The 23,985-nt window shown below is 41.9% G+C and overlaps 3 protein-coding genes across 23 annotated transcripts in view; all 3 read left to right on the forward strand.

Annotated features, from left to right (window-relative positions):
- Positions 1 to 10,350, forward strand: part of nrbp2b (nuclear receptor binding protein 2b) — a 65,261-nt gene extending 54,911 nt beyond the window's left edge. The window contains exons 3-18 of the mRNA XM_072378106.1: positions 982 to 1,083; positions 1,167 to 1,256; positions 1,568 to 1,608; positions 1,703 to 1,797; positions 1,946 to 1,969; positions 2,052 to 2,138; positions 4,724 to 4,779; positions 4,850 to 4,945; positions 5,163 to 5,295; positions 5,480 to 5,582; positions 5,676 to 5,726; positions 5,804 to 5,939; positions 6,277 to 6,330; positions 7,452 to 7,515; positions 7,944 to 7,999; positions 8,093 to 10,350. Of these exons, the coding sequence (XP_072234207.1) occupies positions 982 to 1,083; positions 1,167 to 1,256; positions 1,568 to 1,608; positions 1,703 to 1,797; positions 1,946 to 1,969; positions 2,052 to 2,138; positions 4,724 to 4,779; positions 4,850 to 4,945; positions 5,163 to 5,295; positions 5,480 to 5,582; positions 5,676 to 5,726; positions 5,804 to 5,939; positions 6,277 to 6,330; positions 7,452 to 7,515; positions 7,944 to 7,999; positions 8,093 to 8,179 (1,275 nt within the window). The 3' untranslated portion in view covers positions 8,180 to 10,350. The remainder of the gene's footprint in view (positions 1 to 981; positions 1,084 to 1,166; positions 1,257 to 1,567; positions 1,609 to 1,702; positions 1,798 to 1,945; positions 1,970 to 2,051; positions 2,139 to 4,723; positions 4,780 to 4,849; positions 4,946 to 5,162; positions 5,296 to 5,479; positions 5,583 to 5,675; positions 5,727 to 5,803; positions 5,940 to 6,276; positions 6,331 to 7,451; positions 7,516 to 7,943; positions 8,000 to 8,092) is intronic.
- A 1,592-nt stretch (positions 10,351 to 11,942) lies between these two features.
- LOC140284916 (poly(U)-binding-splicing factor PUF60-like) lies at positions 11,943 to 20,266 on the forward strand. 8 transcript variants are annotated; one of them, XM_072378939.1, is made up of 12 exons: positions 11,943 to 12,011; positions 12,571 to 12,667; positions 12,875 to 12,970; positions 13,495 to 13,584; positions 14,087 to 14,137; positions 15,249 to 15,410; positions 15,513 to 15,605; positions 16,473 to 16,686; positions 16,768 to 17,000; positions 17,501 to 17,633; positions 19,232 to 19,479; positions 19,573 to 20,266. In XM_072378939.1, exons 3-12 carry the CDS (start codon positions 12,893 to 12,895, stop codon positions 19,870 to 19,872), a joined length of 1,602 nt encoding a protein of 533 aa, XP_072235040.1. In that variant the 5' UTR covers positions 11,943 to 12,011; positions 12,571 to 12,667; positions 12,875 to 12,892; the 3' UTR covers positions 19,873 to 20,266. The 8 variants fall into 8 exon arrangements, with proteins under 8 accessions (XP_072235040.1, XP_072235038.1, XP_072235039.1 ...); XM_072378937.1 differs by lacking the exon at positions 12,571 to 12,667 and having other exon boundaries at positions 11,949 to 12,011; XM_072378938.1 differs by lacking the exon at positions 12,571 to 12,667 and having other exon boundaries at positions 11,949 to 12,011; positions 17,501 to 17,615.
- Positions 20,267 to 21,002: 736 nt separating this feature from the next.
- Positions 21,003 to 23,985, forward strand: part of scrib (scribble planar cell polarity protein) — a 61,562-nt gene continuing 58,579 nt past the window's right edge. For all 14 annotated transcript variants that reach the window (XM_072378593.1, XM_072378597.1, XM_072378600.1 and 11 more), the window contains exon 1: positions 21,003 to 22,048. In XM_072378593.1, coding sequence (XP_072234694.1) covers positions 21,890 to 22,048 — 159 coding nt within the window. In that variant the 5' untranslated portion in view covers positions 21,003 to 21,889. The remainder of the gene's footprint in view (positions 22,049 to 23,985) is intronic.

A 23,985-nucleotide genomic window follows, 5' to 3' on the forward strand; every position in this document is an offset into this window, starting at 1 on the left:
TGTAAAATTGCAACAGTTTCTATGTATGCCATTGTAAATGTGCAGCTTTGTCCCTAGTTAGCATCTTTTAGCAGAGCTAACAACAAAAGAGGAGCATTACTATTACACAGACAGCTGCTGCCCCTGTAGTGGCTCCTGTTGCAGGTATAGTTCTTATGCAGGTTTATAGTATGCATGTATACTGAAGCAGACTGAAGATAATCTGGTTTGCTGAGGAACATTACAAAGCAGCCCTGTCCTGTTAGGAGGGTTTTTTTTTGGGCAAATGTTCTGACGTCGTCGGTACCAAGAGGCAAAAGTAAGAAAAGAAGCTGGAATTAATTAGGCTGGAGACCATTGTTGTTAGTGGAGAGAGGGTCATACAGCTGTGAGAACAAAGAAGCCTGTTTACTCAGATGCATGTGCAGAGTCTTACTTCTGCTTCTGCTTTTCAACACATGATTTCATTAAAGGTTTCTTAGGCTTCCCGGTGCCTGGCTGAGATATATCAACACTTATCTTGGTGTTAGAGCATCACAGAGAGCTTTAAATCAGGTCGGGTGCTCCAAATATACTATTATCAACGAGTATACTGTCATGTCCCAAAGCTTATTTGCACCAGCTGGGATCATAAATTACAAAAGAGCATCAATTGAAAGACAGAATGAATGAGTGAGGAGCAGTTGCTTCATTTACTCCATAGAACAGACATGGTGACCACAAAGGTCGCCCCCTTCTGGTCGTAAGGCAGAATGCAGGTGAGGTGCACTTTAATACTGGCTTTACTTGTCAGACCCAGAAGCTATTCGTCTTTTATGTACAAACTCTGATTAAAATTGAGTGAAACAGCCCCAGGAAAATAATTGATATCCCTGCTGATCACTGTGACAAATGAGCAAAGTCTTAGCATAACTGCCTCATCAGCTTTATTGATCGATGCCTGTGGCTCGAAGGCCCTCCATGATGTCTTGTGGGAATGTGTCTCTTGTGTATGTTTTCCAGGAGAAGATTAAGGAGATGTTTGAGAACCTGATGCAGGTCGAACACCCCAACATTGTCAAGTTCCACAAGTACTGGCTGGACATGAAGGAGAGCCAGGCCAGGGTGCGGTTTTTATTCTGTTCGCATTGGTTTTTTTTCATATATGCACCGGTGATCTGACGGCTTCTTTTATTTCCGGCTCACAGGTTATATTCATCACTGAATACATGTCATCAGGCAGCCTCAAGCAATTCCTGAAGAAGACGAAGAAGAACCACAAGACAATGAATGTGAAAGTCAGTATTTTAGCTCTGGCCACATACTGTGCCTTGTTCCGTCTGTGTGGCGGCGGCACAGAGTCCTGCAGTCCTGCCGCCACTCAGATCCATAACTCCAACAAGATAGAAGGTTATGTAACACCCTTGTGGCTCAGTCTGCCCAGACATTAGTGATTCATTTCTCCCTGTCTGGCTGCATGCTTCTGCAGCTGCTGTGTCCTTTGTTTGGTGTTAAAATACATCATCTGGATAACAAGGTTTACTGTAGGTGGGATCCATTCTTCTTCTTTTCTCTGAAGCAAACATCTGTTTTCTTTATTTCATTTTAGGCCTGGAAGAGGTGGTGCACCCAGATTCTCTCTGCGCTCAGGTACTGATTCATTCTCCTTCATGGGAGGTTGACCTGACAGATTCCTCTCATTCCAGCCACAATATTAACAAGATGCTTCTCTGTTTCCTGGCAGTTATCTGCACTCCTGTGACCCACCCATAATCCACGGCAACCTGACGTGTGATACCATCTTCATCCAGCACAACGGCCTCATCAAGATCGGCTCAGGTCTGCTCCCAGCAGGGCGTTTTCTGATACTGCAGCTAGTTTCTGTTGCTCTGTTACCTCTCATAGTGGATAGCTGAAGCTACCTGTTATTATGCGTTGTAACGAAGGAGAATAAGCATCTGTGTTGTGTTTGCTTTTGTTCCCACAGTGTGGCATCGGCTCTTTGTGAACGGTAAGGCGTATGTCACGCCGTAGATTACACGTTGCTCGTATCCGTTTGTGTGTTTCATCTAACGTCTGTCGTCTCTGACCAGTGTTCCCAGAAGCCAGCGTCCACGGTAAAAGCCGACAACACCGCGATGAGCAGAGGAATCTCCATTTTTTTGCTCCGGAATATGGAGGTGAGTGTCTTCATTTAGAAAAGCTTGAATCAGTTCCTGAACTGTTCAGTCCAGCAGCCATTTTCCATCTGTAGCATGGGTTTTAATGATTATTCTTAGCTATTAAAAGATCAAAAAAGCAGTAATTCGCACTCAGAAGATATGTTATTGCTGAGCTTTTTAGTTTTTTCTACAAATGCCAAAGTTGTTCTGACTGTTGAGCTTAGAATCACGAGACTGAAAGATGAGAGACGCGCCTCCACTATGATGGGATTGGCTTACAACCATTGTTCTTGTTTTGGGCATTAAAATAAGAACGATAAAGAAAATAACCAGAAAATGTGTGCAAACAACAATGAAGTTGGTTTGCTGTGGGTGGAGATAGTTTGGAAGCAAGTTTGGGGGATTCTGAGTGATGGAAAAACCAAAAATGCATCTAAAAATGGATGATTTGATAAGTTTGAACAAGTAATGGCATAAAATATGCTCAATTTTAAGATTGCATCCCTATACCAAGTGGCAAAGGTGGCTTTTTAACATTAAAATGCATCTAAAAATGGATGATTTGATAAGTTTGAACAAGTAATGGCATAAAATATGCTGAATTTTAAGATTGCATCCCTATACCAAGTGGCACAGGTGGCGTTTTAACATTAAAATACATCTAAAAATGGATGATTTGATAAGTTTGAACAAGTAATGGCATAAAATATACTCAATTTTAAGATTGCATCCCTATACCAAGTGGCACAGGTGGCTTTTTAACATTAAAATACATCTAAAAATGGATGATTTGAGAAGTTTGAACAAGTAATGGCATAAAATATACTCAATTTTAAGATTGCATCCCAATACCAAGTGGCACAGGTGGCTTTTTAACATTAAAATACATCTAAAAATGGATGATTTGATAAGTTTGAACAAGTAATGGCATAAAATATACTCAATTTTAAGATTGCATCCCTATACCAAGTGGCACAGGTGGCTTTTTAACATTAAAATACATCTAAAAATGGATGATTTGATAAGTTTGAACAAGTAATGGCATAAAATATGCTCAATTTTAAGATTGCATCCCTTTACCAAGTGGCACAGGTGGCTTTTTAACATTAAAATACATCTAAAAATGGATGATTTGATAAGTTTGAACAAGTAATGGCATAAAATATACTCAATTTTAAGATTGCATCCCTATACCAAGTGGCAAAGGTGGCTTTTTAACATTAAAATACATCTAAAAATGGATGATTTGATAAATTTGAACAAGTAATGGCATAAAATATACTCAATTTTAAGATTGCATCCCTATACCAAGTGGCACAGGTGGCTTTTTAACATTAAAATACATCTAAAAATGGATGATTTGAGAAGTTTGAACAAGTAATGGCATAAAATATACTCAATTTTAAGATTGCATCCCAATACCAAGTGGCACAGGTGGCTTTTTAACATTAAAATACATCTAAAAATGGATGATTTGATAAGTTTGAACAAGTAATGGCATAAAATATACTCAATTTTAAGATTGCATCCCTATACCAAGTGGCACAGGTGGCTTTTTAACATTAAAATACATCTAAAAATGGATGATTTGATAAGTTTGAACAAGTAATGGCATAAAATATGCTCAATTTTAAGATTGCATCCCTTTACCAAGTGGCACAGGTGGCTTTTTAACATTAATATACATCTAAAAATGGATGATTTGATAAGTTTGAACAAGTAATGGCATAAAATATACTCAATTTTAAGATTGCATCCCTATACCAAGTGACACAGGTGGCTTTTTAACATTAAAATACATCTAAAAATGGATGATTTGATAAGTTTGAACAAGTATTGGCATAAAATATGCTCATTTTTAAGATAGCATCCCTATACCAAGTGGCACAGGTGGCTTTTTAACATTAAAATACATCTAAAAATGGATGATTTGAGAAGTTTGAACAAGTAATGGCATAAAATATACTCAATTTTAAGATTGCATCCCTATACCAAGTGGCACAGGTGGCTTTTTAACATTAAAATGCATCTAAAAATGGATGATTTGATAAGTTTGAACAAGTAATGGCGTAAAATATACTCAATTTTAAGATTGCATCCCTTTACCAAGTGGCACAGGTGGCTTTTTAACATTAAAATACAGTATCATCACTGAAAAATGTGCCCTGCAGGACATTCAAGGTTTAGTCGTTCAGATTTTAGTTTTACTCGTAACTCACAGTAAATAATCCCACACAGTGGTGCCGTTTCACCGTTTTATATCCTCATGAATAACATCCTATTTTTGTTCCTCTGAGAAAAACACAAGTTGTCTTCCATCGTTTCAGTAAACAACTCGAGTCGTAAAACCTCATTTCGTGGAGCTGAGTGCCAAAAGCAGCTGAAATAGTCTTTTGTCAGATGGCTGGTGGAAAATTGTGACCTCTTAACTGCTCAAGAGGGTAAAAGATGAGGCTAATTTCAATGTTTTGGATATTTAGTGGACCAGCAGGTCCAGTTAAAGAGCTGTGACAGATTAACCTAATAACACTTTTCTTTTAGAGCAAGCAAAGCTTTCTTTATTTTACCCTCTTTCCTCATCTTTCCTCATCTTTTATCTCCAGCTGGCGAAGATGATTACGCCATAGACATTTTCTCATTTGGCATCTGCGCTCTGGAGGTGAGAGGAACAGATTTCCTTCTGTCTGGATCTGGTTATGCTGGGGTTCACGTCTCATTTGTACCTGCAGATGGCAGTGCTGGAGATCCAGGCCAATGGAGATACCGCCGTGTCCAAGGAGGCCATAGTCAACGCAGGTCAATCTCTGGAAGACCCTCTGATGAGAGTGAGTCTCACTTCATGTCCTAAATATACAGCATGCTGTAGTACTCTGTTAACACTCGCCCACACACACTGTGCTGCTTCTGGGATTATCGCAGAACACGCTCTGGGAGTTTGTCCAGTTTTAGAGTGTCAGCTTTGAGCTCAGGCCCACTGAGTCACACTGAGCTGGGTTGTACTGTACTGTGGCGCTGAGATGAATGTCCCTCTGCTCCCTGCAGGAGTTCACGCAGTCTTGCTTGCGTCACGATGCCAAATTCCGTCCCACAGCTCACGATCTTCTGTTCCACCGCGTCTTGTTCGAAGTCCACTCCCTGAAACTGCTCGCCGCCCACTGCCTCATCAACAACCAGTGTGAGTTTCTCACCTTCACGTCCCGAGCTGCCAACACTTCTGCCTCTTCTGACGCCTGCCGGGACAGAGCAGATCGACCAAATGTTCTATCATTCCAGATAAACCACGTCTTTGTTTCTCCTTTCTCCAATCCGTGCAGATCTGACATCACTTTGTTGATGCTGACGTTGTGTTTCATCCACAGACTTGCTCCCAGAGAACTGCGTGGAGGAGAAAACCAAGTCGTTCGACCCCAACGCTGTCATGGCAGAGATTAAACACGAGGACAGACAGGGAGTTCAGCTCAAGTAAAACCACAAAGTCCCTTTTTATTTTTAGCCAGCTGTAAACAGAACACGGCAGGCTGTGCTAACTCACGTTTCTCTGGCTCTGTCCTGTAGGTATTCCCACGTTTCCCCTTTGGAACTCGACAAGTTTCTGGAGGATGTCAAGTAAGTGGCGCTCGATAACTTGTTTTGTGTCAGGAGTCAGGTGGGGATTTCAGCCTGACGTCCTTTCCTCTCCTCAGGAATGGCATTTACCCGCTGATGAACTTTGCCTCGTCCCGTCCTCACCCCGTCCCTCGAGCTCTGTCCTTGTCTCAGGAGCAGGTTGAGACTGTGAAGACGCCGACTCCTGAACCCCAGGAGACAGAGACGAGAAAGGTTAGAGTGTCTCTGCCTGCATAGCTGCCAGTAATAAAGCTGTGCTTAAGTGATGCTGCAGGGGGTCAAATGTGCTGTGTGTGCGGTCTGATTCCTGCAGCTATGTCCAGGATGGAAACTGTGGTAATTTGAGCTGCTCTCCACAAGCCATATGCACCATTTAGCATCATTTTCTCAGACGTGTATCGCCAGAGATAAACCTGTTTCAGTTTGCAGGACCTGCCTGTCTGTGATCTAAATGACTGCCTCCTTCTGTTATCACCCAAAACACTCAAACAGAACTTTGCTCTGGACTCCTTTTTATGCACGTCTGTGACAAAGTGTGTTTGCTTTGCAGGTTGTTCAGATGCACTGTAATCTGGAGTCAAACGAAGAAGGGACCAAAACTCATGTGAGTCACGCTGTACTTCAGGCACTTTAAAGGGGAACTCCGGTGTTTTTAGACCTTATTTCTGGTATGAAATACGTTCATCTACTCACTGAGAACAGTTTGGTGAAAGTCGGCGTCCTTCTGAAGATATTTAGATAACTGGAGATCCATATAACGGAGAGAACGGGGCTTAGAGGATGCAGCCTCTAAATAAGGCATTATCTGTCTTTATTTCACCAATACTTTAAGGAGAATGAATGAAGGAACGTGTGCTATAGCTCTGTTAGCTCATAGCTGCTGTTATGTGGCTACTTGCAGCTAAAGGAGAGCTAACGGAGGGATTTCTACACAGGCACTCTACTGGGACCACTTCATCCACACGCCCCCCTGCAGCACAGTTTATTCACTCCGTGCTCTGTGACAGTCGGCTAACTTCACACAGAGTTTGCTGCTGATAGTTTTGTGCAACATGGCAGGATATTTATCAGATTTTGACAACATGAACGAAGACTTTGAGTAAGATGGACGTTCTTACCGGAGTGAATAAACTGAAAAAATGAAGAAGATAGAACAGGGAAGTTTTAGTGCGATAACTTTATAAAGTAAAATATTCAGTCGTGGGTTTAGCTTCTTAACAAGCTGCACGAAGCCACCGTTTGGATTGGCGTCACATCTTTCGCCAAACAAATGGCGACAGCTTGGGTAATATGTTCTAAAACGATGGTGAGAGGATGAAGTGGTCCCAGTAGAGTGCCTGTGTAGAAATCCCTCCGTTAGCTCTCCTATAGCTGCAAGTAGCCACATAACAGCAGCTATGAGCTAACAGAGCTATAGCACACGTTCATTCATTCATTCTTCTTAAAGTATTGGTGAAATAAAGACAGACAATGCCTTATTTAGAGGCTGCATCCTCTAAGCCCCGTTCACTCCGTTATATGGATCTCCAGTTATCTAAATATCTTCAGAAGGACGCCGAATTTCACCAAACTGTTCTCTGTGAGTAGATAAACGTATTTCATGCCAGAAATAAGGTTTAAAAATACCGGAGTTCCCCTTTAAAGTTTATTGGCTACAGTGTTGAAGCTTCTGTGGTCTTTAGCAGCGTGATTTAAATGTTATTTTATCATTGCACCCCCCCCCAGCTCTCTTTGTTTCTGAAGATGGATGACAAGCTTCACAGGCAGCTCAGCTGCGACATCCTCCCAAGTAAGTAGACAACAGCTGTTTATTATATCTAAAAGTGAGATTATTATCTTTTTTTCTTCTAAATATTTCCCACAATAGGTTAGAAAATGCATAAAAAATATTTGCTAACATTTACACAATCAGCCATAACATTATGACCACTTGCCTGATGTTGAGTAGGGCCTCCTGATGCTGATCTGAGCATCTGAGTGTTTGGTAGCAGGGAGTTAGCAGTTATATGTGGCTGTTCCCCACAGATTCAGTCAGATTGGTCTCTGGGGATCTTAGAGGACTTTAATGTCCTGATGAGGGAGGTTTACAGTTTTAATGTTGGAATTCCTCTGTTGTTTTTGGTCTTTTTAACAAGTCACAGAAAATATTAAAACCTTCAAAGTAATTTTCATCACAGATTTTTCTCACTGAAAGGTTTTTTTTAATGAAACTTTCAGCGGACTCCCCCAAAGACCTTGCCAGTGAACTCGTTCACTACGCCTTCATTAATGAGGTACTTGGAACAGTCTTTCCTGGAATCTAATCACTGTTTCTTATTTATTTGCTCTTCAAAATAGGTTTCAATTGCGTCTCTTTTGCTCTGCAGGAGGACAGTGAAAAGGTGGCGGGTTTCCTGGAGGACGCCATCAGCCGACACCGGGTGCGAACGCTCGCCAGTGGGAGCGCGCAGTGAGGAGGGGTCACTCCAGCGGCTGGCCTGAACAGAGGGGCCTGGGGCATCGACCACACAGGCAGGGTAACACAGCTGCAAGGAGCAGGGACCCGGCTGGGCAGACTAAATGGGACGATTACAGACAGATGCTGAGCCTTGACAGTCAGTGAATTATCCCCGTGTGATGGAGGAAAAAACGCCAGCGCAGTGAGAGAGAAACCGAAGGCTCTTCTGGTTGGAGGTCCGTAACATGGCTGAGTCCAACAACCCCACAGAGCAGAGGAAGATCGACAACCGTCCCTGCCTGAGAGGGCTATCATGCCTTAATATATCTTTACAACTTAGGTTTTCCATAATGCCACTCTTGAGAACAGATATGTTTTACTTACAGATGCAGCAGCTATTATTCCCGAAGGACATTTCATGGACAGACATTTTATCTCTTGCACTCCAATCGCCGCTTTTAAGTATTTACACTGAATCGTAAACGATGATTTGCTAAAACCTCTCTTCCTTACAAGCCTTCAGTCGATCTCCTTTTTTAGGAATTCAATGTTCCGTCCCACATGCACTGTTGATACTCATTCAGATGACTTATTTATTTCTCTTTGTAACTGTGAACGATTGCATTGCACAAGTCTCCCTTTCTTTTTCCCCTCTCTGTCTCCGACACGCAGAGCAAGGCTACTTCTCACACAACGCAACACGCCACGTGGAAATGCAGTGATGAGCACTGAGCTGATGCCTCTCTTTTAGCCTGCAGTGCTCTTAAGGGTTTTCCCTGTGAAAGCATTCTGAAAGCCAAAGACTTGCAAAGTGCCTGATAATGGCAGTTTACTTTGGATCAGAAGCTCCTCATTAAACAGCATCGTTCCCAACTTTGCAATTTGGAATTGAACCCATGCAGGCTGACCTCAGTTTGATGTTCTTTAAAACCGGCTCCTGTCTCTTTATTTGGAAGTAGGCCTGTGTGAATGTGAAAATGAACTCGACTCCTGATGAACCGCAGCTCTGTTAGCAGCTGCAGCTTCTGTCTGTTGGACATTTGGATCAGATAATTATGGCCTCTGCTGCAGTCGTTATTCATATGGGAAGAGCTGCAGTATGTGTATAAATAAATCTGATTTAAAAGCACAGACCCACATGATTGTGGGGAAAGTCTTGGGTATATAAGATATAAACATTTAGAAAAGAAATCACCATATTGTTAGAAAATACTACTGCTTTACTTTTGTATTAAATCTGTTTTGTGAATATTTAGAAATCTTTAAAAGGTAAAATCTACCCTGTTCTGTAGTTGCTAATCAGTGGAGTTATGCATCTTTTTCCATTAAGATTTCCGTGGATTTTAGATACTAAAGCGTAATCCCTGATAGCGGACTGGAGTATGTTGCTTTGAATGCGTCAAATTCACCAGAATCTCATCTGCTGAGTTTTTATTTCAGACAATAGCAACGTGAACTTTGAAAAGTGATGGCACTGCAGCCCACACAAACACAAAAATAGGATGTGCTGTAGAGCTCTGCCAGATATGGGGAAGTAAAAGGCCAGATTTGGGTAGATTTTTCCTTGACAAAAGCTAATCGGTGGATACAAAAACCCCAACAACAGATGACTGTCGGATCAGTCTTCAGCAAACATACTTTTGTTTGTTCGACTCATTTCGCTCTGCTCCGTTTCTTTTGCATTCTGGGTCCACGAGGTTGCAGTTTCATAACAGTTATGCTGCTGTACAGTCATCGCTTACAGTACTTACTATACTCTATGTCAAACCTACTTAACATTGTGTCTCTGAAGGCAGGAGCCATCAACTCCCTTAGATAGTTGGATTGTGGTGTACATATTTGTTTGTGGCAATCGGAGGGTTTACTTGAAGCAACGCAATGCAAGCGTCGCTCTCATTTGATCTAGTATGCTGCATGTCTTAATAACCCGCAACCATTCAAAAGTTTGCATTTTGCCTTTGTGAGTCACAGCTTGGTTCCAGAGGGGAACTGACCAAGAAGACGAATGTTTAGACTGTGCAAGCATTTTGAAATGACATGCATATCAGTCTTGTTTTATGTCAGATAATTTCTTTTATTTCCTCCCTCTGTTGAATGAAACTTGCCTTTGGATGTGTTCTACTTAAACTTTTGTTAAATATTGTAGCATCTGCAATTAAAATACAATAAACAAGATGTGACATGTTGGTTATGTCTGAAATTATGTGACCTGCTTTATTTATAGGAACAGGATTATTTATGGATACCTTTCTGGTCCTTACTCACAAACTACACCGTGTAAAAGGTATTTTCTAATGTTCACATGAAAGAAATCAATTAGTGATATGGATTATTGTGATTTTGATGGATGTATCTCCTTTGGAAACAGTCGGATAAAAAGTTTTTAAGCAGTGAATCAAATGCCGACTGCTTATTGAGAAAAAACCTGACAAGAATTTAGCACTTTGTGGTAAAAAGATTGGATTTGCTTGCAGCATCGCCAGGGGATGCTGATGGAAATTATTTCTTCATTTATTTCTGAAAGTACACAATTGATCCAGCTTGTAAGATGCAATAAACCAATATTTCATAAGCAGCATAACAGATAACTCGCAACACCTTGAGTAACATTCCAGGCTGGGTGAAATATTCTCTTAATTGCTTTTGGCTAAGTAGCTACAGCATGAGAATGGGGTAAAATGGGCACAATTAGCCAAGCCCTTATAAGAGAAAATCAATAATGTGACCACAGTTTAAGGAGGAATAGTTCACATGACTCAGTCCATCTTAAAAATAAAAACATGTAGTGAGCAAACAGAGCTGTCTTGTCGGGTTAATTTATCCAAGCTGTCTTGTGTCTTAGTTAAAATAGAGAGGTTTTGGATAATATCACATATTAGCAAGAATAAAGATCAACTATGAAACAATGGCATGAAATGACCATGTAAAAGCAGAGGTTGTGGGGCTCATTTTCACCTCATAAGGTTGTCTGAGGGGAACTTTCTTTGGTTTGTGGCAAAGGAATACAAGACGATGAAGAAACTCTGTATCAAGTTGTCAAGCAAATGAGGAAACCCCAGAGTAGGTTACGCCAGACTATCAAATTAATGTATGATCATACGGCTGAGGTAAATATCTGACCGTTCAAATGGTCAAACTAAGCCACACTTAATGTTGGTTTACATTCACTTTAAAGCACATTTTTATTTATTTTTTCTTTCTTTAGCTACCACAAGAGGATCACTCAGTCTTTGTGGAAAATGTTTAGGTAACAGGCTGAACAAGAGAACAACAGATCGACATCTAGAATTAATCTCCTATAAACTGGTCCATGCCACACATTTGGTGACATTTCAGGCTGATCCATAATGGTCAAACACATAAATTGTCCAACAGGTCACAAGCTATGTCATTGTTTTCACCCCATTGTACCCCGTCGGCGCATCACCACATATTATAACTATTATTTTTAGCAGATCGTATTTCATTATCCATTAGGATCATTTAATGTAAAATGTATATATTAACCATAGGTATATGTATATGTATATGTATATATATATATATATATCTTTGTCTGAGAAAACGACCTATGTATTAAAATAATTAAGAACCAATAATAAAATAATTGCAGTTATCTCTGATGGCCACAAAAATGTTGATAAACACACGGTCCTTTATTAAAAAGAGGAAATAAGAAAATTTAAAGCTAAAATGAAAGACGTGACCGTCTGTAGCGCTGCTAAAAGCTATAGTTACCGCGAGGATATGACCTATCGCGATACTTTCCATTGATAGTGGCGAAGTCTCGCGAACGTTGCAGCGTGCGGGCCTTTTCGGTGTGCTTCATGGCGGTTACGGAGACTGCGGTAAATACAATCCTCGATAAAAGTACACATTAGCAGTGTTTTTAGCATTAGTGTTCGTTGTGTAAGTAAACAAATAAATGTATGGAACATTTTACTACACTTACTATATTGTAAATTGCCTGAAGAGAATACAACTCGCTTCACGCGCCATAGTAATGAATTCCGAACACGAGCTAACATCTGCTAGCTCATTGCTAGCAAGAAAGGCAACGTTATTGTAGAATGAATTGAAACAAGGGATTGCTAATGATCTTGCGCTTTCTTTACGATCATACAATACATGTAATAGAGATGCAGCAAAAAGCTAAGGTGTAGTTATTTGCTATTATATCGTAGCTTAGCTTTTTTATTGCTATGGGTTAGCCTGAGCGCGTTATTGTTGCATTGATTAGCTAACGAGTGTTGAGGATGAAAATTTCGGATTTGTGCGCATCGCGGTTAGATGAGTTGACCAAAATCCAAGAAAGACAGGCTGGCTATGTTTGACTTTCACTGTAAATTGATGCTAGCTGCCTGTTTTATTCATTATTAGTCTGAAGGCATTTTTTATTTTCCCTAGAATTTGTTGAATTGTTAAAGCTTCCCCATCAGTGCTCTTCCCCTTGGGGGCTTTCCTGCCTCAGTCTGGTGGACCCAGCGATTAGAGTGTTGCGTAGGTAAGGAGTTCATCCGGTCCCACCTGCTTTAAAGCCGGGGGGTATGTCCTGTATTAGCATTATTGATAGTAAACTGTGGTGTGATGTCTCATTGTAATACAGGAATTTTCCTTCTGGGAGAATGTAAATATGGATGAACATTGACTGGCATATGCTCCAGATTATTGGTTATCCATTTTTGTTAATATTGGTCTTTCTGTATTGCAGGGAGGTGAAGCTCTGACGATGGAGAATGGACAGGGCACAGGCTCCAAGCTTGGCCTACCGCCTCTCACCCCAGAGCAACAGGAGGCACTTCAGAGGGTATGACTCATTAAGCTTTTGGTTAAATGCACAATTACCAGCGGCGGTTTATATGCTAAAACTAACAGTTTTATTTTGCATAATTGTTACAATAACTTCTGCTTACAGTGCTAAAACATTTGGTTGAAGCTGACAGAAATTATAACCTCTTTGGACCTGCACCAAACAAAAGTTCCAGCATCATCTCATTGTCCACCGCAGATTGGTTATTAATCAATAAACATCACTTAAATCCAATCATATAAAGTCCATGACTGCTTCTTTTTAGACAATCTGTTTAGGTTGACTTTTCTTAATGAAAATCCCATTTCCATCAGCTTATTTCTTACACTTTGGTCACAAACACCGATTCCTGTGCCTGCTAATAAACACTAGTCCAGAGAGGTCAAATAAACATGTTTTTCCTTAAAATGCTTGTGTGATACTTATCTTCTGCACGGAATATACAGATGCTGATATAATATCCGTAAAAGTGATGATAAAAGTGTGTTTTCCAAGATTGATTTAGATATTTTCTTCCACAGGCAAAGAAGTATGCCATGGAACAAAGCATTAAGAGTGTGTTGGTGAAGCAGACCATTGCCCATCAGCAGCAACAACTCACCAACCTGCAGGTGAGATGTGTAAAACTTTAGTCAGTTCACCAAACGAATAATGCGGCAGGTCATCTGTGAGTCTTGATTCTAGAAAGAATATCTTAGCTTGTCCGTGCATTAGTAACTGGCATCTCTGTTATCAGAAGTCGGTTTTGGGTTAGTTCTCATGGAAGTCTTGCTCCCTTTTTCTCCCACATGATGTTAAAAAGAACACATGTGTAGACCACATGCCTCTGCTTTTTTTCAGATGGAGAAGATCATCTTGAAGGCTTTGGTTATCATGTTGAATGCTTTGCACTTTTAAAGGGGACTTGCTTATGTCAATTGCTGTTTGGTGATTTGTAATTTAGTGAGGGGAGGTAAAACCTCAGAATGTATGCTGTTTAGAGGGAGGGTCTGAATATCGTGCTAGCCTAACCGCTTTCATCTATCTAGCAAAGCAATTACCTTTTTGAAAAAGCAAAGCTAAGGGATATCTAACCTACTTTTCAGCACTTTTTTCATCTTTACTGTCTTTCAGATGGCAGCAGTGACAATGGGCTTTGGAGATCCTCTCTCACCTTTACAATCGGTCAATAGATCATTAAATTTTTTTTTCCTGTGCGCATTCCCAGTGGAAAAGGACTGTTACCCTTCTTTTATTGGTTGCGTTGGCAACGGCCCCTGCCTTTTTATCTAACCTAAAAGAATGCATATTTTATGAGAAAACATGGCTTTCTGCAGCGAGCGCACTTGCAACCATGTCTGCAATCCTTGAGGTGAAAAACTGTTGTTAGTTGTGGAGCCACTCATTTGCTTTCTTGAGTTGCAATCGGATTATTCGCTTTAGGAGCTTTTTAAGAAGATAGCTAGCTGCAAACAGGCTTTTCATGGACATTATAAAGGGTTTACACATGGAGAAAAGTCAAGTCTCTTTGAAAAATATGCATTTGCTTGTTTAAAAAACACCTGTTGGCATGGGAGAAAAGAGGGATAGCAATCCCCTGATGGACTAAAATGAGAGGCCTTCTGTGACAGGGATCTTTTTGGCCATCTCAGATTTAAGACCTTTTTTTTCTGTGAATGAGCAAGACATCCTCTCCATGTTATAGATCAGGAAACTGCAACTCTTGTTGGTTATTCAGTGAAATTTAAGATAAGCAGGCTGACTGAAGGAGTCGGTAAAGCAACTTTCAGTGATTTTAAACCCATCCCTCACCTTAGACTTGAGAAGAAAGTTTGAATGCTTTCATCAAGACTTTGTATGGATTTCGTTTGAACTCCACGCTTACTTTTGTTACCTTACTTGCATCCCTGGATTACAGGTCAGTTACTGAAGCCAAATATTTGTGAGGGCTGTGCATGTCAATCACTTCAGTGTGTTTTCCTCCATATGTCTGTTCAATAGTAACAGAATAGAGGCCATGTAATTACCTTGTAATTACCTCTGGTGACATCAGTGTTTTAGAACAAATACACTTGTTAGTGTTTCTTTCAGAGTTACATCCATTGATTAAAGTACCCCATTATTACCCCATTTACCTCTCCAAACCTCCAAACTTGGAATTGGCCTTGTAACAGTTTTTGGGGAAAGCAAGCACAGTAGAAAATGCATTCTTATTATATTTGTGTGTGCGTGTGTGTGTTAACCTTCCTTTCTTTTACTCTCTAATGCTTAATCTGTGTTTTTCCCCGACTGGCAGGTGGCAGCTCAGCGGCAGCGTGCATTAGCCATCATGTGTCGGGTGTATGTGGGCTCCATTTACTATGAGCTTGGTGAGGACACCATCAGACAGGCCTTTGCCCCCTTCGGCCCCATCAAGAGCATTGACATGTCCTGGGATTCGGTCACAATGAAACACAAGGTCAGTGTCACTTGCAGGATTTAGGATCGGTGTGAAGGCGGCGCCCGGCTTTTTGCAGTCTGCAGACGCTCTGTTATTCTTTAATTATATGACACTGTGCAGGGGTTTGCCTTTGTGGAATATGACGTGCCAGAGGCGGCTCAGCTGGCTCTGGAGCAGATGAACTCAGTCATGTTGGGGGGACGAAACATCAAGGTCAGTTGTTTGGAAATGTGCTTATCTGGCATAGCTTTAGGAACAGATGCAATGGGCTAAAAGCTGTTATTTTAAAGCCTTATTTGGGGTTTTAGTTGTGTTCTTGTGATGCTGACGTCTCTCCCTGTTTTCTTGTTTGCTTCTGCCAACAGGTTTGTGTTTTGTGCGTGTGTGGTTTGTGTGTTTGAGTGTTACACTTCCATGATGTCATGAAGGCTTGTTTAAGTGACTGTTTCCAGTGGGATGCCCAGCGGCGCATGACGCCGCTCTATACTCTCAGTTTGCTGATGATGGGCTGCGTCTGGTTGGTGTTACTTGGCCGCCCCATCTGTAGTACAGATCCCAGTTTTTTTAGATACTTAGATCACACGGGAAGCTCAGGTTTTTTTGTTTTGTAAGAGATAAAGTTGTCCTCGGGTTAGCACTTGAAACATTAAGCTGTAGATCCTCGTGAGAGCTCAGATTTAGCAACAGTCAGCTGTTAATGGTAAAATAAAACATCCTAAGAGATCCTGCTTGATAATCTTAGTTCGGTTTTCTTAAAAGCTCGTAATACCGTCAATATTTCCCACGGCATAATGCTGTCGCTCCTCACAATCATTTTTAATTTAAAGTCTGCGATACATCTTTGTATTTGGTGTGGTATTTTTATACCAGGGGGTGTTTTCGTATCTCAAAACACCCCTTAGCTCTTTAAAGAATGCAGAAATAACACGAGATAACTGATCAGAGGACAGCGTGGCGACAGGAGGCGCGTGGCTTTGACTGAAGTTAACGCGGCAGGTGTGTCGAGCTCTGGGACGGCGCGTTCTGTTACTACCATGAATCCCTCATTCAGTAGCCCTGCTGGTGTGATCTGTGCGATAGGTTGGGCGGCCAAGTAACATCGGTCAGGCGCAACCCATCATTGACCAGCTTGCAGAGGAGGCGCGCGCCTATAACCGGATCTACGTAGCATCTGTCCACCCTGACCTGTCAGATGATGACATCAAGAGTGTGTTTGAGGCTTTCGGAAGGATCAAGTCTTGCACATTAGCCAGAGACCCCACCTCAGGGCGACACAGAGGCTTTGGCTTCATCGGTGAGCTTGGTGGCTCTCGTTCGCTCTTGCTCTTGTGTTGCCAGTGCTCTACTACTAACTGATGCTGTTGTTACCCTACAGAGTATGAAAAGCCTCAGTCAGCCCTGGATGCTGTGTCTTCTATGAACCTCTTTGACCTGGGGGGTCAGTACCTACGGGTTGGCAAAGCAGTGACTCCGCCCATGCCCTTACTGACCCCCACGACCCCCGGTGGGCTGCCGCCTGCTGCAGCTGTGGCTGCAGCGGCAGCCACCGCTAAGATAACGGCCCAGGCAAGTATGAATCCCTTCCAAAGGGATTTAATGGCCTTCCAGGTAAATATAACCCAGATCTAGCTAGATATGACACCAGCACAGATGATGAGCGTAGCATTTATTTCCATGTGACTGGGAGAAGGCCCGTTTCATAGAGATTATGTAAAAACCAGTAGTTAAGCTGACAGTGCAAGTTTAGTAATCTTAATCTCCTGTTTAAGACACTTCAGAACCTTTACATACCATTTACTTTCATATTATATTCACTGCTGCACAGTAGCTAGTAGTTGAAGCTCCTCCCCTTCACTGTATGGCAAATGAGGACAGCCAGCGATTATTCAGCCACGGTTCTGGTGAATAGTTCATCGCCGTTACATTTAAACTCAGTAAAAAGTAGTCAGCGGTTCCTCTTACTAAACTCACTCGGACCTCGATTCTTCCTGAAGCGAGGCCAGGTTGAGCTCACTCTTTGCCATGCTGTGTGATCGTTGACTGTGCTGCCTTGTGCTGTGTTCTGTGTGTTTCCCTTACCTAATGTCTTCGGCCCCCCCTCTCTTAAGGAGGCTGTAGCTGGCGCGTCAGTCTTGGGAGCGTTGGCTGCGCCCCAACTTCTCGGTCAGCAAATGGGAATACCTCAGGCCGTTATGGCTGCACAGGCACCAGGTGTCATCACAGGTGTGTACCAAGACATGAGTGAGTGCTCTTTCTTTTTTACATTTCCTTATGAAAACAGGGTCGCGCTTCTTTCTTTCTAATACTTTTAATGACGTTTTTGCTTGTTTTGTCATTGATAATTATGTGAATCTCCCTTATTGTAACAGCTGTGAATCAGGTTATAAATTAATTATAAATGAATGGCACCAGTCAAACGTTTATACACACAGCCATAGGTTTTGCTGTGTGTTTACACATTTGGCTGGTATCATACCAGTATCGAATAGGGCTGAGCAATTTTTATCGATGCCACGATATATATCGATATATAACTTCCCGAAAAAAGTATCAATCTTTTTTTAAATTAATTTTTTAAGTTATTTTTTATTATATATTTTTTTGTTATTTTTTTATTTTTATTATTATTTTTAGTTATTTTTTATTATTATTATTATTTGTTATTTTTGTTGTTATTTTTTATTATTATTATTATTTGTTATTTTTGTTGTTATTTTTTATTATTATTTTTTGTTATTTTTTATTTTTATTATTATTATTATTTTAGCCGTATCAATTAAAAAATAAAATTTTTAACAAACTTTATTTAAAAGTCAGACGTTACAATTAGTGAAAACAGAACATTAACATAATACAAAAAAATGCCGAGGGGGTCATATTATACAAAACAGTGATAAATTAGTTAATAAAAATGTTATAAAGGGCATAGCTCAGTGGTTTTGATGCTTTTCTGTTTATAGAATGTAGGATTGTTGTAATTTATTGTTTGAGCTCCTTCTCAAAAATGAAAAAAGATGGTTTGTGATTAAAGAATTTGGATTTGTGTTTATGGTATTTAGCAAGTAAAACAAGCAGGTTGATGATGTAATATTCACAATATAAACATGAGTCTGAAGACATGTTTGTTTGTTTCTGTCTGGCGGTGTTTTCCTTCCGGTTCAAAGGTCGGACCAACAGTCCAATCAGTGACAAATCACACTGTCCCTTTAAAATATTTCAGAAAATGATGTGTATTAAATCGTATAAAATCGAGTCGTTGGCTGAATGCTGCATATCGTATCGTGAGATTAGTGTGTCGCTACAGCCCGAAGTATCACCCAAATAATTATGTTTATTATACTTTTCTGTGTTGGTTGCAGGACTGACTAAATATACCAGAATTGAAATGGATGTTTGCAAAACTTCACAACTTCTGGACCATTGTAATGATTTATAGATTTCTGGGGTTATTATTTAAGTCTGACAGAAAATCAGGATTGGGTGTAAACTTTCCCGCCTGAGAGGGAGGATTAGGCGTGAATTTATCCCGTTATATATAGATTTTAAGCTCCGAATGGATGAGGTGGTTTAGAATTGATTTAATAGTGTTGCAGCTTGACATCTTTGAGGGAATAAGGTGGATTTACATGAATTAACCACAATTACAGGAATATTTTGGGTTATTTTAGCACAGCTGCTATGGTGATTTCTTCTTCTGTTAATATTTTAGTAGGCTTGACAGCCATTTTGTCCTGGTGTTGCACAGATAATAGTCATGGTGAATGTTCTCTGTATCGCTCTCTCTCTCCTGAGTGTCTGCACAGTATCACTGACTCCGTGTTTGACCTCCCTGAAAAAAGGTGTGACCCCAGTGCGTCCTCCCATACCAGTGATTCCCCAAGTTGGTCTAGTGAACCCGGTTCTCGCATCCCCACCAGTCCTGTCTAACCAAGCTGGCGGCTCCAGCCAACAAGAGAAAAAAGAGGAGAAAGAAGAGCTGCTTCAGGATGGCACAGGGCAGGAGATGCTGAGTGACCAGGAGCACATGAGCATCTCAGGCAGCAGTGCCAGACATATGGTGATGCAGAAGCTGCTCAGAAAATCAGAGGTGACCGTGATTGTGTTGATGGAAGCTCGTTTTTAGCCCTCTTCCCATTAAAATCTCTTCTACACACTGAATTCTTGTTGTGCTCCCTTCCAGTCCACGGTCATGGTGCTCCGAAACATGGTCGGGCCGGAAGACATCGACGACGACCTGGAGGGCGAGGTGACGGAGGAGTGCGGCAAGTTTGGCACGGTCAACAGAGTCATCATATACCAGGAAAAGCAAGGCGAGGAGGACGATGCGGACATCATCGTCAAGATCTTTGTAGAGTTTTCCATGGCGTCGGAGATGAACAAAGCGATCCAGGCCCTCAACGATCGCTGGTTCGGCGGGCGCAAAGTCGTAGCCGAAGTGTACGACCAAGACCGTTTTAACAGCAGTGACCTCTCTGCGTAGAGCGCCTGAAACGTTCACCAGCACCTGTATCCGTACCTGTCGCCCCAGACTCATTTCAGCCATAGTCACTGCAGCTAAACACGCAGCCTCTGAAACTTGTAATTATGTTTTTTTCTTTTCTTTGGTTGTTTTTTTTTTTAATTGCTGTTGATATTAATGTTAAAAGCTCCTTTTTTCTTTTTTTTTCATTGAAATATTTGTTTGGTTTTTTTTGCTTTGTGATCTGTGAAAACTCCCTTTTGGTGCAAGTTTGAATTCTTTTGTAATCCATTCTCGTAAAAGGTTTAGTTTTAGGTTTTCCTGCTTTAGCTCCTTTATTTTCTGTTATGAAATCGCCGGGACGTGTAAACACTTATTCTTTCTACAATAAAAGGTTATTGTTTGTCCACAGAAAGCCTGCCCTGAATGTTTAATGAATGCTTTTTGAATAATTAATACCTTTTACACACAATCTACAAGCACTGTGTTGTGTTTGGACAACATAATGTGATACAAAGCACCTGGATTTTAGTGTTTTAGTCAATATTCTTCTAATTTTGTTTGGGAAGGCACAAAAACGTGATAAAGCAGTCATTTATTGAAATTAAAAAGTATTTTCCCTCCTTTTTCATGTGCTGTAAAGAAAGTAGATTTCATTAAACTTTCTCTAAGAGACCATAAGACAATTTAGTACATATTAAATGAGAGAATATCTCCTATTTACATAAAACATGTTCAATAAATGGTCCTTAATATAGATCCTAAAGAGGAAAATCCACAATATCTATTAGTAATTAATTGCCATTTCAAATAAGAATATACCAGAATTCAAGATATCAACCAAAAATGTTGAATCTGGCTTCGTTCTTCATTCTTAGATGGATGATTCCAACATATTTAAGCAGTTTCCAGAGACATTAAATGTAGATAAATGAGGGAAATCTTCCCTTTGGTCACTTTGGTCAAGGACGTGAAGCTGCTTTCAGTCATAATCTCCCTGAAATTATGACATTTAGAACATATTACTGTGCGTGATGTTTGGAAAGTGTTGATAAGAGGCCGCTAGATGGAGTTATAAAGTAACTTGTGGCCTCTGCTACAGCGGCGCAAAGCGGCGGTGCTCCAGCTCGAGCCGAGCCCAGCCCCCCACGCGCCAAACCGGCCTGTCTCGGCTCAACGGGGGAGGTAAGCACGGCTGTTGCCGAAGCTCCTGCTGTCTCTACTGGCATTTTACCTACGCGGGACCTAAAGAACTCTCTCTGGTTGTTTTTTTAAACGTAATCTGGGATGTTGTTTCCACAAATAATTGACCGCTTTTTTAGCTTTTATTACACCAGCGTAAGCTAACGGCAGCTTAGCACAAAGACGTTCAGTCACCTATTAGCCGTTGGTGGCTAACTGGAACTAGCTTGCTAACAACACAACCGATGAGGACGAGGACATCATTACGCTACCACACACGGGTTAATCTCCGTTGACTGTCTCCATGTAAGGTGGAAGCGGTTTTTTTTGTTTGTTTTTAAATCATAGCTGTTCATTTACAACCCAGTGAGTCTACTGGTTGTTTTCAGTCACCGCTCATGACTGCGATTGTTACAGCAGCGTCTCTGCATCGGTTGTCGGCTGCATGATTTTCAGCTAGCCTCGGCGGAGCTTCGGGATGGTTGCGGGATGGTGGCGGCAGCAGCAGCGAAACAAGCTAACGTTACTCTGCGCGAAGGGGTGAGCGTAAGAAAGTGAGGAGGGTTTTTTTAACGTTGATTTTAATCCGGATTCGATGACCTGACAGCCACCAAACGCATCCGAACTGAGACCGGGAATATCGCTGACAAATCGGCAGGATTATTTTAGCGTCTCTAAGTGGATTTCGGCCTCCTGTTCAGGATCGCCGTGGGAACACAGTAAGTGTTTTGACATTGAGTGAGCCCACTCCCGCAAGATACTCCTCTCTGCCGGCGACCCCCCACCCCCCGTGCTTCACTCTCCAATGCGGAGATTTTAGTAGCACCGGCAACCAAATCCCCCACGGCGGCCGGACATGCTGAAGTGTATCCCCCTGTGGCGCTGCAACCGCCACGTCGAGTCGGTGGACAAGCGGCATTGCAACTTGCAGACGGTCCCTGATGAAATATTCCGCTACAGTCGCAGCCTGGAGGAACTTCTCCTGGATTCCAACCAACTCAAAGAGCTACCAAAGGTATGCTGAGCTTATCCCCTCTATGTCAAACACTTTGATATGTTTCATTCCCTGGAATGAGCTGGACTTTTTTCACCTGTTTGTTAAGCAGGGGTCACTTTCCAGGCGATGGAAGCAGTACCACCCACCCAGACACTTCCTCCTCAGCTCATGTAGCTCATTCCTAACTTGTATTTCTCTATTTTTGCACATATTTGCATGTGCAAAAGTCTAGTGGGACTAGACCCAGGCAGGCTTTGCAGTGGTGTGTATTCAGGGTTCATTTGAGAGAGAAAACTGTGTGTTATTGTGAGTAAAGAGGACAGAGGGCTCTCAGACTGCTTTCCTGAACGAGATGCATGTTTAGATGGAGAAGCTTGTTGCAGTGGAGGAAGGCATGCGTGGAATGACCCACAAATCTGTCCCCACCCACCCTCCCACAATGTGAAATATGACAAAGTGCTCTTTGCATTAACTAGTTTATTTTAAGGGGAAGGAGGGCTGTTGTTGGTGTGTTTCCGGCCACAGCTTTCCAGACCCGTGGAGCTAAAGCCTTGTTTTATTTGGTTGGAGGCATTGTTCGATCCCGGGACAATGCGCTGGCTGTGATTGTGCCCTGGCAGAGAGTCTGAATGAACAGGCCGGCCGGTCAGTTGTGGACGCTGTCAGTCTCTCACATTTCACAGCTTTGGCTCGGCGGTGAAAAGGACAAGTGGCTCATTCGCTAATGATGATTGTTAACACTTTTAGGTCAGCAGAGGCTGGAGTGTTGGTTCAGGGCTGCCTTCTGGGAATCATTAACAATGTGGCTTTTTTTTTTGGCACATTTTTAACCGTAATCGCTGTTGTTTTTCAGTGCTTTTGTTAAGTGAAGCAGATAAACCTCCTTTTAAAGTTGTGTTTTTGAGTATTATTTCTTAATTTATCAAACTTCTGTTGTTCCGTAAAAGATCTTGACTTACCTGCATGTTTTCTCCCAGATTTACCCCATGTTTGTCGTAATTAAAGGGATAATGGGATGGAGTCTTGATCAAAAACTGAGGCCTACTCTGATAGAGCAGATCCCTCCGTCCACTGTGTGCCGGGGCTCTGAAATACTGACGGATACACCCAGATACTCCAGAGGCTAACCCACAGCAGTCTCTCTGTGGCAGGAGACATAAATGCGTGGTGACAGACTGTCTCGTGCGCCCGCTGTAAATGCATGGCGTGCAGACACGAAGCGTATAGGCCCTCTCTGGCCCTCGGAGTCGGCGGGGCTTGGGTTGGGAAGCGGTGTGTGAGGTCAGGCCCACGCAGAGTTCAGGGCAAGACGCTGACTGCACCATGAATGGCATTATCATTATGAGCTCACAGCTGGGCGCGTAAATGCCCCCTGCTTGTCACTATGTATTCCAGTCAGGGACGAGTCTGTCTTGGGCTATTTTTAGATGTCAGTCTAACATCCCGGTTGGCTTTTTGCTCGTTGTTTCATTCTGTGTCTGGGAACAAGCCAGCCTTACATATGAGAAACGGTCTGGGGCAGTCAGCCGGGCTCGTTGGCTTCAGCTCGATGTCCAACATGTGCCAGAGACGGAGATTAATGGGCTCAGAGGTGACACCTTCAGACTGTCGCTGCTCTGGTTCACTCACCTGCCCGCTGACCAGTGCGGCAGGACAAGTTTCAGTCACATTAAGATCTGTTGGAACATGTTTAGAAGCTGCTTCTCTTTTTATTTCTCCTGAAGAACCAACATCAGAACAAGCACGATCAGTGGGGAGCTGTGGGTGGATGGGTCTGGATCGCGTCAGGAGGGCTTTAACATGGTGAACAGATGGAGCTTTAGACGTCCTGACAGTTTCTCACCCCCACTGCACCACTCAGCAACCTCAGATTATGCTCTCTACAGTAGTGACGTCTCCGTTTGACACGTCGGGAACTTTTTTCTGAGGTTTATATAACAAGAGAATTAGGATAA

This window comes from Leuresthes tenuis, unplaced genomic scaffold (genome assembly GCF_036924035.1).
Source record: "Leuresthes tenuis unplaced genomic scaffold, fLeuTen1.0.hap1 SCAF_24, whole genome shotgun sequence".
In the NCBI taxonomy this organism is placed as follows: domain Eukaryota; kingdom Metazoa; phylum Chordata; class Actinopteri; order Atheriniformes; family Atherinopsidae; genus Leuresthes; species Leuresthes tenuis.

What these genes read in the sequence shown, in the direction of transcription:
- LOC140284916 (XM_072378937.1), top strand. Translation starts at nt 11,991, where the DNA reads ATGGCGGTTACGGAGACTGCG. An exon ending in TGGCGGTTACGGAGACTGCG is followed by an intron (nt 12,012 to 12,874) that starts GTAAATACAATC and finishes TCTGTATTGCAG; the next exon opens with GGAGGTGAAGCTCTGACGAT. An exon ending in GGGATTTAATGGCCTTCCAG is followed by an intron (nt 17,001 to 17,500) that starts GTAAATATAACC and finishes CCCTCTCTTAAG; the next exon opens with GAGGCTGTAGCTGGCGCGTC.